Source organism: Morone saxatilis, unplaced genomic scaffold (genome assembly GCF_004916995.1).
Source record: "Morone saxatilis isolate NCDOM2014 unplaced genomic scaffold, NCSU_SB_2.0 Contig8, whole genome shotgun sequence".
In the NCBI taxonomy this organism is placed as follows: domain Eukaryota; kingdom Metazoa; phylum Chordata; class Actinopteri; family Moronidae; genus Morone; species Morone saxatilis.
In genome coordinates, this window is record NW_023340257.1 from 24,277,243 (window position 1) to 24,289,159 (window position 11,917).

An 11,917-nucleotide genomic window follows, 5' to 3' on the forward strand; every position below is an offset into this window, starting at 1 on the left:
ACTTGCAGGGAAAAGTTTGAGAACATATGATAGGACACCCTGTGGTTTTGTCTTTCTCCCATAAGGGAATTTAGCTGGTGGAATTAATGTATTATTTCACTTTTATGTAAGTGAGTATTCTCAATAAGTCATATAAGTATTATATATGTAAGTATTAACGGCAAAATGTACTTACGTAGGCATGGTAAAGAAGTGAAATGTTAAATTATTGATGCATTACGGTGTAAGAAGCGTTTTAATATCATAACTGCAGGTGGTGCTCAATTAATACACTATAAGGTTTCATCTATAGCAAGGAGATTTTATGAGCTCATTATATATTTCGGATTATTAAAAAGTTCATCTTAAATTGCAAACAATGCTCAGTGTGCCTTAAATTTGGCCTTTGTACATTACTTAAGTACATGAGTTTTGGAGTTTCTGCTGCCTTCTAATATCCAATTAAATAAAACTGTGACCCAGTTAAAGTAAAAAACTTAGTTACATCTGAAGACTTTCAAAGAACAGATCAGTATTTCGCAGCATGTCATCACTATAAAGCAAAATGCCCCTAAATAGTAGTTTTATCATTAAAGCAGTGTAACACACAATGATCCCATAATCCATTTTGTTTTACATTGATGACATTAGTGACTTCAGTTATCTCTCTCCGTGTGTGTGTGTGTAGGCAGATATTTAGTATAGCTTTAAAGTTCTTCTCAGTGATGTTTTCCTGTCTAAAGTTAAGGATACTTAAGTTGAAATGTTTGTTTGAAACGGTCTGAGGTCACAAACTGGTCACTTGGCTTGCTTTCCATTAGCTATACATTTTGTAATTCTTTCACCAGTCAGTATTCTTATCTTCACTATTGGGACTAAATATAACGTTGTGGTAAACTGACGCTGGTGCTGGTGTTTTCGATCTCTTGGTATTTCCTTTTAATAATCAAAGGATCTTTAGAATTTGCTGCAGGAGTCTTGTACAAAGACATTTTCTGGTGTCAAAGATTGAAAGAAAAAGTATTTACCTGTTTGGTCTGTTTAATGAAAGCCTACTCCAACATGGTGGACCAAGAATAGACCTTTGTGGTACACCACAAAATGTACAGAGGCTAGATTTATAGAGAAAGAGTCACATGCCAGTAGTATAGGTACACTGTTGAACTGAAAAACACTTCACAGTACTTCAGTAGTTGATAAACACTGCGTTAAATCCCATTTGATGGATTGTGACCTTTGACCTGTGTGGAATGGTGAAATACGCAATTTCCATTCATCCTGTGGATTATATCTTATTTAGTCTTTGCCCTTAATAACAAACATTTCCCAATCTTAGGCAGGTTTTGAATCATGCTTGGGCTATAAGTTGTTGTGACTGTTCGGACATCTTCAGGGAATTCATTTTAAACTCATTCATGAATATAGCGAGGTCTGATAAAATATACTGATTTACTGTTTTTTAAATAAGGTTAATTTGCTGTGCTATATTGTTCTTTTATCTTCGTCCTTCATCCATTATTGTCACATAAAGATTTGAATTTATTGTTAAACAGTGTCATTAGAATATCAGTGCACATTTAAAACTGTAAATGTTGAGGAAACATTGATGGATCTGGCCTTCATATCAAAATATAATAGTGTTTCTAATGATGCAAGATTTTGTCCACATATTGTCCAGAGCATTTATATTATTCACAATTTGGATTTTACATAAAGATAATATGATTTCCCCTAAGAGAACATTTTAAAAAGTGCACTATTAAAATAATATATAATTTCTGTAATTAAGGCCTATATATAAGTCAGTGTGTTGCTAGCACTGCAGGCCTTCATATTAGCGCATGCAGCTAAGTTACTTCTTTATTGCAAGTAAATCATTATTCTCACATAAAGTGGACATGATTTTGTTTGTAATATCGCAGATAAATGTTTAAATATATATAACATGTTTTTAGAGATCCTGCCATGTGCTCCTGACGTCTTTTACGGACCACAAGAGGGGTCTGGTTTCAGTGATCATCCCTGGAGAAGGTCCGGTAGAGTACGAGGTCTGTTCAAAGTAATATTAGGGCTGTCCTCTTCTATATTTAAGGAAAAGGTCTTTATTGTCTCCTCAACGTAGATATTAAGCAATCAATTGTGGATCAACTCACTGAAGAAACAAAAAGAAAACAATTGGGAGTGCAATCGATGAAAACATCTGTCTCTGCAATCTCTCGTTGGCCGCATTAAGAGATTGGGCAGTTGCCATATTATGTCATAAGGGTCAAAGGGCACGATCCATCTAATTGGATTAAAATTTGTCAGAAAGTGGTGTTTATCAACTACTTACTTCATTTCACAGCATTAAAATGTGTGAGTTTGTGCAGAAATGGGTCACCCAGATAGCTGGGATGAATCAAGGAGCTTGGTAACTCTGCAGCTTACTGAGAGACATGGCAACTCTGATCTGCAGGCAACCCAGGAGGAAAGAGTGTGTGTGTGAGAGAGAGAGAGGGAAAGACTGAGGGAGAGAGAGGTATAGTGAGATCAAAAACCAGTGCTAGATTGTGTGAGACGAATCAAAAAACAGAAAGAAACATCAAGGGAGAAGGAGAGACAGAGCATCAGTGAGATGCACACAAGGAGGCAGAGATAGAGAGAGAAAAAGGGAAAAGAGAGTTTTAGAAAAGGCGAGAGGAGAGTGCAGACACTGGGGAGGAATCAAAATTCAAAGGGAGGAAAATTCCTAAAGCAAGTGAGAGACACGTTGAGTTGCAGGAGAAAACAAAAGGGAGAAATGTAAGAGGGAGAGATTGCATGACAGCAGCACAGACAACAACCGCATAAAAAAGAAGTGTAAGAGTAGATTTGAATTGATATTTGTTGAAGGGGTGAACGTGATAGTCTCAAGTACTCTTGTCAACGCCTCAAGTTTCTAGGAGGAGCCAGTCAAGAAGCGGACAGTTCATGTGTGAAGTAGGCAAGTTGAACTACATTCAACCCCTGGAAAAAGTAACAACCCTAAGCCTGGCTGCGCTCTGGGGATGCAATCAATCTGATGTCTATACGTGTCTGTCAGTGTTTTTGTTTGCACGTTATACGATACAGAGGTCGAAAAAAAAGAGAAATAAAAATGGACAGGTGATAGTTCAACAAAAAAATTAACTTTAGCATTTCGAAACATTTCAAAAACACTTCTGCATATAAATAAATGTATCACAAATATGCAAACATTAGAGCTAAACCGACAAATTGTCCAGGTTAATGTATCTATTTTGAAACAGCGTCACCATTACATTGTTTGAGTAGGACTGTGTATTGACAAGAATCTAGCAATACAACACATATAACGACAGGGGTTACAATTCAATACACTGCGATATATTAAGATGCAATATTTTTCACTATTTTCTTACACCCCTACCTATGAGCACTCACAAACTGAACTGTACTGTAAAATCTCCCACTCAGTATGTATGTACAATCTAAGCAATCTGTTAATGTGTTTATATTTAGAAAAATTAAAATAATGAATCCAGTATTCCTCAGGGTATAGCATACATGTATGCAAAGGATGTATTATAAGTAGTTTAACATGAAACTAAAACATGCATTTCAATGTGTCATACATTACTGAGCTCTATATTTGTATATTTAAAACATCATACTTTTTTAGTTCAGTCGCTATTTTCAGATTTATTTTATTTTGTTTATTATTGCATTTTGTCATTTAACTACAGCTCTGTATATTCCTATCTCCTTTGTTTTATCTTGCCCACATATCAAAGTGTCAGTGGCAAAACACTGAGCCCTAAATTGCTCAATATATGCTTTATTTCTGTATTCTTTGGATAAAGGTGTCTGGCAAATCTAAAACAAGGTACACAGTGAATATACAAAATATTGATGACACTGTGTTTTCATCATCACCTGCTGATCTTTACTACATCTATACCAGTTACAAAGAGGAGGAGATAAGTTACAGTAGAAGCTTTGTAACAATAGATATTTGTATTGTGGGTTGTATAATGTCACAGAGAGCTCAGTATTTTGAATAAAAGGGCACAGGGAGCAATATGAGTTCATACAGAATGTTTGATGTTTGGATGGATGGAAGACGAGCTCAGGCTTTTTTTCTTGTTTTCTACTGTTCCTGTTGGAGAATATTCGTTGTAACTTAAAGTCACAATCTTAGCTGCTTAAACCCCCCAAAGGTTCCTTTTTAAGAAATGTGATGTTGTGCATATCTCTGATGACAGATGAGGTGGATAAAATTGTTTACTGACCTCTGAAAGACTGCATATTGCTGCAAAAAACAAAATGCATTTTATAAATAGCTCAAAATAATTGTATATCTGTTGCATCTTATGAGTGTCTTTTTGTTTATTCCTACAGTCTGAAATGCAAAACATGGTACATTATTCTAACCTTGAGCCACCTACATAGGACCGCTTGCAATAAAATATTAAATTAACATTTTACTTGGTCAGCAGCTTAGCTCTGGACCTTCATCAAGGACATCAAATGTAAACGCAGAACTCACAGTAGACCAAATACAAGAATAGTTTCCTCTACAGGAAAACAGGAGGATTATACAATCAAAGACACTAAGAAATAAAGGCAAGCCTTTATACACCCTCACAGGGTTTACACTTACTTTGCTGACGATGGTCCTTTGATCAAAACCCTCACTTTTTGTCACATTTATTCACATTGTGTCACCTTTTTTTTTGCACCTCAATATTCCTATGTAATGGGACTACTGATTCTGGCTAGATGCACTCCTGATACTATCTTTTCAAAAGCCTGGATTCAAGTGTGGAAACCCTTTCACAATTCTTTGAATTGACACTCATTTTTATTAGACCTCTTCTCAGAACTGCACGCGTATTCCCTCCCTGTTCACCCTGAAGAAAGGACAACTCACACCTTCATCACTGTTCCCGTTATAGTGACATTGGTTGTTTCGGCTGATTAGAACAGAGCTCTAATCAACGAGAATAACTGAAGAAACCCACGTGGGTGTGCAGGGCCTTTGATAGTGAAACAGGAAGTTCCATTAAGTTCCACTATGGGGCAGGGAAGAACAGGGAGAGTGGAGAACAAAGTCAGCAGGATAATTATAAGTGGGAGGGTGAGGGTGGGTTGGGAGTGACGGGGGGTAAGGGGGTTTCATGAGATTATCCTATAAATATTGTGGCAAGTTTCTTTAGTCATCAACAGCAGTATGTAACTCTGGCACACGAGTGATAAAACTGTTCTAAAAATTAGCCTTGGGCTTATACCTCTGCACAAGTTAATACCATTCTCCACGAGACTTTATGAGTTGCTGAGCGGGATTTGAGTATGATGAAGTTAATCACTGCACTGTAGGGAGAAAAACAAAACAAAAACATGTGATCCAAACCTCCCGCTCCGCCTTTAACCGAAAGCTTGTTTCATTTATGCAGTGGTGCATTTATCGGTCCCACAGGAGTCTATTGTAATCTCAGCTGGCTTTGGCAGATGCAAAGACAAATTGACCTTCACGTTGGATTGAGTGGAGGGTGTTTCTTTTTTCCAAGGGATCAGAGTGGGTATGCAGCACATGGCAGTGGGGTGTCATGCCTCTGCTAAGCTCAGTCAGCTAAGGAGTGAGCCACAGGGTACTTCAGGTCAGTCACTACCAAGCTTTCAGCCCAAATACATGTCCCCGTCTGAAATAGAGCCAGTGGCTTCAAGGTCACCATGTTGGAAGGATGACACTAACCCTTCCCTCGCAGCTCACTGTACAGGTCTCTATAAAATAACCTCTGATGCTCTTAAACAAGGGGAAAAGATTTATTCAGACTTATTTTTCTGCCATGGTGGCATATTTATATAACTATGGTAATCAGAAACAGATTTGTTTCATTTAGGCAAAGGCAGTAAGAGGGGCCAAAAGTTCAGAAGAGTTGTTACATTTTAAATTAAGAGTTTTTAAATAAATATTTCCTTAAGTGTGAGACCAAAATAAGGAGAAAACCTTAAATACTTAAGTGAAACACAGTGTTTGGTGCAACTGATTTAACTCTGGCTGGGAAAAAGGACCAGTATCTAGGATTTAACAGCATCTAGAGATAAAGTTACAGATTTTCAATTCAATTTGTATATTTGTAAAGTGCCAACAGAAGTTATCTTAGGATCACTTTTCAAATAGAGCAGGTCTAGACTGTACTCCTTATATAGTTATTTACAAAGACACATCAATTCCCACCACGAGCGAGCACTTGGAGACAGTAGCAAAGAAAAACTTTTAAGAGGTAGAAACCTTGTGTTGGAGTTAGACTGCAACCAACTTAATACCGCTTCTTATTTTCTGGTGATTATACGGCAATGAATATTATACCAATGAATATTATATTACATTTCTGCCAATTGATCTAAATATTACGCAATGGACCTTTAAAGTATTTAGTGCACCCAGCCCCTGATGCTCATCAAAAGGGCTTGTGAGTAACTCTATTGCTTGCCACCCTAAATGGCCAACAGAACTCAGCTTCCAATGCGTGAAACCAGGAGAGGAGTGATTCTCACAGTTCCGTCTTTAATGCTCAGTGACAGTGTCACAGCAGGTGGAGCCAATCAGTCAGATCGGTTTACAGATGATGTGTCATGTGAGATGGCGAACTGAGACACAACTTTCCCGACACGTACAGACACATAAAAAGACATTAAACCACCAACATGCCAAGAAACGCCTTTAATGTGCACCCATGCTCACAGACACACACAGACTGCAACAGCAGTGTGTCTCATCCCTGTCCTCATCCTGTCATCCTTTCCGTCACTCTTCAGCCTCTCCCATTCATGTTCTGCCAGGGTCCTGTGCGCCACTCAGCTCCCACACTCCCCTCGGCAGAATGCAAAATCCAACTACGCAAACTGTCAAATCCATCTGATGTCAAAACAGTTATACGTCCACCCACTGTGACTATGAGTCTGTATAATTAACACACAACCTTTTCACCCCTTCTTCCTATTTGTGATGCCACGTCAGGGACGGCGATGTGCAGATTTTATCTACGGCAGCATGGTTTTAGACCCATGTGGGGTAATGGCTTGTTGGGTTTCTTGGCTCTAATTTAAGCTGTCCTACTTCCCATCATGCCTCAAGGGCTTTAGGGGAATCAGAGCCAGCAATGTACTTCTTCGACATTGCTTTTGTAACTTTGCTTACAGCTAGTGTCCCTCTCACAGGGTGACGCTGAGGTTGATAAAGATACCCCAAGTATTACTCTGTAAGAAAAATAATAATAGTCATTACATGATGGTGGTCATTAATGTCATTAATAATATGGATTATACAAACTCAAAGACGGGTACATGAACAGTACGTTTTGTGCTCAAAAGAACATTTATTACAGATGTACTATTACATGAGCAAACTGGGCCTTTATGAAACCAGATATACGGTTATGTAGGCCTATTTGGCAAAATGCAGTATTGTCTTTTGGTAATGTGAAAAAAAGGCATCACGAAGAGTATGGAGAGAACCACAGCTTTCCTCAAGTTCAAAGGCATCATTCTGGTGTTGCTGATGTCTATCAACTCAACCTACTTTAAAAATACTGACTGGTTCAGATTTAACATCTCATGAAAAAATAGAGTGAATTTCATTGGCATTGCTATTAAAAATTTAAATTCCAGTTTCATTTCTGCCTGAAGCTATCCCACTGGGTATCTTAATATTGCCTTTTGAAGCTTAGTAATAGCAGTAAAGATCTATTGAGATTTGTCCTACCCACTTCTAGGTCGCTGTCTGTTTCAGTTTGTCAACAGAAAAGGACTGATTTCACAGCTTTCTCTCTACCCCGACCACATATGATAAAGTGTAGATCGAAACCCACTGTACTTAAACTAGACTGACACAAACTAATCCAGTTTGACAAGTCTAAGTACCATGATTTCTGGTCTTACATGGTCTAGATGGAGGAAAAGCAGTGAGCATGCTCCCTTTTTTTGCTCTTATATACAAAACATTACAAAAATGCAAACAAGCTTTCACAAATCTGGAACTCCATTTTACATTTCTGAAGTCTAAATATGATATGCGATATAAAAAGCAGTTGGATTGGGGAAAATATCCTGTCTAAGTGCTATTTTGTCTGTTTTCACAAACAGAATTCATGTTTCTCAAATGTATCATTGGGTTTTAAACAACTTTAAGGCATTTAATATGATGTCTCGCACCCATTTCTCAACTTAAAGTGGTGTAACAACAGAACAGTGGCTGAGAAATATTACAAACACCCCTTGACTCTCCTCTTATCGGAATCGGAAGCTGTAAATCAGAGGACAACTTCAGTGTCTAAGTAGCGTTAAAGTAGCTTTCCAAAGCTTCCAATAACTCTTCGGTAACACTTAGCGGTACATTAACAGAAAGGACCACACAGTGAAAGAGCTGATAAATGTATCAGGCTGTGCGGTTAGACCTTCTCATTCAGGGCGCTCTGCAGCCTGTGGAAGCAGAGTTCAGACCAGGCTTTAGTCTTCTCTCCTGTCACCTAAACCTTCTTCTTCCCCTCGGTGGCCTGGCAGTTCAGCTGTCAAATCTCCTCAGTCTCCTCTGTCTGATTTCCTCAGCTCTTGCCTCCTCAGACAGGTGGAGCCCATGAGGGGGAGCAGCTCCTCTCTGGTTGGTTTGTCCTACAAAACAAAATAGTATTACATGTACATGAGTTGTGATTTTAGCTGACTCTTAAGTAGAATAGCTTTTAATTGCTCCCCTTACCTCTGTCATTCAGGCTGTTTCGAATGGCCGCCTCTATCTGCTCCTCCTCCGTCAGTCCACCTGTATAAGGTGCTGTATTATTTGTCGTGTAATCTGGTGCATACTGATGGTTTCCTGAGTATCTTCCACGAGTGCCACTGTACCCTGCACACACACACACACACACCACAACACACACAAACACACAAACACATGCCATGTACAACTAATTTATTTAAGAAAAGACACATTTACAGGTTACAGGCTAGTGTATTCCACGTTCCATCTTATTGTCAACAAATCCCATGAAAAGACCAGAAGCCACAATGTGTTAGTCAGTCTCTTAATACTTTCTGACTTCCCTATCCTGTCTGTGGCACTCCAGAGACCCAAACATATAGTTTAATTAAAAATAAAGGTTCATTAATTTCCTAAAGCAGCTGGGCACTGTAGTTTTTAGCAAACAGGCTGAAATTGGAGTAAATAGTGCATCTGTTTGCGGCTATTTTCAGCCATGAATTAATCCACATTTGGTGCTCTGGTGAGTATTTCCGGCAGCAGGACAGTGTGTGTGGGACTCAAAATAAACTACAGTGTGTGTTCATGGTAATAAAGGAACCCGGTGTGACAGTGTGGCTCATTGACGTGTTTGATGTTTTTGGACAACAATGGAGCTCCGAGGCACAGAGGAATAAGCCATATCAGGCTTTGGATGCAAAAGACCAAACCTTTTAACAGGGTCAGTTTAATGTAGACTTTTTATGGGATCTGGTGACAGTAAGAACAATACAGCATAGTGTCAGCCTTGAAGGGGATCCTAAAGGAATGAGCTGGGGCTTCATAATGTTTACAGTCTGATTTTCTTCAGGTCACAGACAATACATTTCTGTGCCATCACCATTTTATGAACCGAGTGATCAAACTCCTATCGAATTCTATAAAAGCCTAAACAATAACTTTCCATGAATGCTGTGGTACCTGAAGAGCCTGAAGAGCCGTAGTATGCACTGGGCCCGGAGTTATATCCGTTCGAGGTCACAAATCCTGATGCAAACATATATAAACAGACATTCTCAGACAACAGAGTGTTGTTGATGTGCATTAGGTTTGTCTGTGGATTAATACTGAGACACACAGAATCTCCAGTGTTAGAATTGTCTCATTTAAACACACAGATATTCAGATTAAGTCACTTAGCAAACCTCCATTGTTACTGACAATAAGAGCTGCCATGAGGCAAGGAAGCCTGTAGCTTTAGACTGTATGAAAAATCATACAGGGGGGTTACAAGGGTCTAAGGTAATAGAAACACAGTCAACACACACACACACAAGTATAACCAACTCTTCAAAAAAGCAACACACACACACACAGACCTGCGCATTTGTTCATGACGGCCTTCAGTGGTCCAGCAGTGTAGAGCAGACCCACCAGGATACCAGCCAGATGACCAATGAAAGAGGTCCTAAGGAAGCAGAGAACAGATTAACTCCTAACTAATGAAACACTGCCATCTGGTGGATGCTTTAATCCATAGCATCAGACATCGTATAGTAACAGGACACACTGCTAAGTGCTGGGCACATCAGTCAGTGGGGGGAAATGCAAAGTTCAATAAAGGAAAGGCTTTCGGTCGAAGGGTTCCCCTCCCTGTCTTTTTCTGCCTCTGGAGCTGTATCAGTGGACAAGAGGGGAGCCAATATGTGTAGGGTCATGGAGGATGTGTTGACTGTATGAGGTGGCCAGAGACGTTGATAATGATCCATCATGTACTGAAAACATTATGTAGATTCCTCATATTCTGGATATTTAGTTAGGGACCAAATACTGTAAAACTGAAAAAGCAATAACACTCTATCAGGCAGTTGTACAATGACAACATGATGTTAACTAGTTCAGCTCAGGAAGCTGCTGCCTGGCACTTTTCTGTCTGTACTGTCTGTCCAATGACTGTACCTATATACTTCAGTACTTCTGTTAATGTAGTCTATATAAGGCACCATTTCCTTAAGAAAGTTAAATACACTTTCATGGTGTTTTTCACATTCAGCTGCAGAGCCAACCAAGAATATCCACACTGGTATCTCTACAGTGTGGCTGCCTACTGAATCTGAATCCTGGTGAAGTTGTTATGCAGATTCCTGCTTGGTAACTCACCCAGGTGACATTATGTGGATCAGCACTAGCTCGGCCCAACTAGCATAGCGGTTAGAAACAGGGAAACCCATCACATAGGTCACACCTCCAGGGTGGTAATGGTTACTGAGCACCTTCAGAGCAAACAGGACCCCTAGAAACACAGTCATATTAACAAAGACAGGGGGGTTAGGAAATGTCACCATGGTGGGATTACTTTATTTAAAAAATAAATAAATAGTGGCACACCATGTGGTGTACGGAGATACAATATATGGGCTGTTTTACTGTATGTAATGTAATATCACTTCACTGCACCTTCAAAGAAAAAAAAGGAATTTAAAAAAATGTGATTACAAAAATCCCAATTATCAATAAACACATAGGTGCATTGAAGATGACACAATGCAACAAGAAGACAAGAAGAGAAAGTCATTAAATACCATTAAAAAATAAACAAATGAAAGAAAAAGAAGTCACAATCAAATTAAAAATGATTTCTTTAACTTGTCAGCCATTTTTTCTGTCACAAACCTACACCTTTATTTTCTATTATTTGGACGTTTTTTTGCCACCGTTACTTTTATTAGGACAGTTGGGAGTTGTACATCTTTAGGTAGTTGTATAGATGAGTGTATACCTGAGAAGCCAACAGCACAGGCCATGCTGTAGGACTGGTCCTGGGTGAGCTCTGTTAACAACGCCTCCAGCCCCAGATACACCAATCCAGTGAGCAGAGAGAAGACCGACAGCAGGTAGACGAACCAGGGTCCGCCCAGCCGTTGCTCCAGCTTGATACCTTTCCAGAGGAAGGACGCCATGTTGAAGTAGAGGTGCCAATCATCTGCATGGTGCAGTGGGGACAGCAGAAGGCGGCGCCAGTCTTTAAACCAGTATGCCTGCTGGACACTCACACAGGCCTGAGGATTGGATCGATATTAGTATATTAGTACTGATAATATAGTACAAGGCAATGGTGCATTTTCATTATAGTCAAATAAAATAATAAATTATTCACACCATTGCAGAAAACAACAACATTGTACTAATCATGTATAGTCAGATACTTGCAGAAATATCTGTTTTTAA

General features: G+C 39.1%; 1 protein-coding gene across 1 annotated transcript in view; it reads right to left on the reverse strand.

Annotated features, from left to right (window-relative positions):
- Positions 1-7,313: 7,313 nt before the first annotated feature.
- The window catches only part of LOC118342119 (rhomboid-related protein 4-like), a 6,020-nt gene continuing 1,416 nt past the window's right edge, over positions 7,314-11,917 (reverse strand). The window contains exons 3-8 of the mRNA XM_035680566.1: positions 11,469-11,748; positions 10,850-10,982; positions 10,069-10,157; positions 9,671-9,736; positions 8,714-8,857; positions 7,314-8,628 (exon numbers count right to left, since the gene is read on the reverse strand). Of these exons, the coding sequence (XP_035536459.1) occupies positions 8,522-8,628; positions 8,714-8,857; positions 9,671-9,736; positions 10,069-10,157; positions 10,850-10,982; positions 11,469-11,748 (819 nt within the window). The 3' untranslated portion in view covers positions 7,314-8,521. The remainder of the gene's footprint in view (positions 8,629-8,713; positions 8,858-9,670; positions 9,737-10,068; positions 10,158-10,849; positions 10,983-11,468; positions 11,749-11,917) is intronic.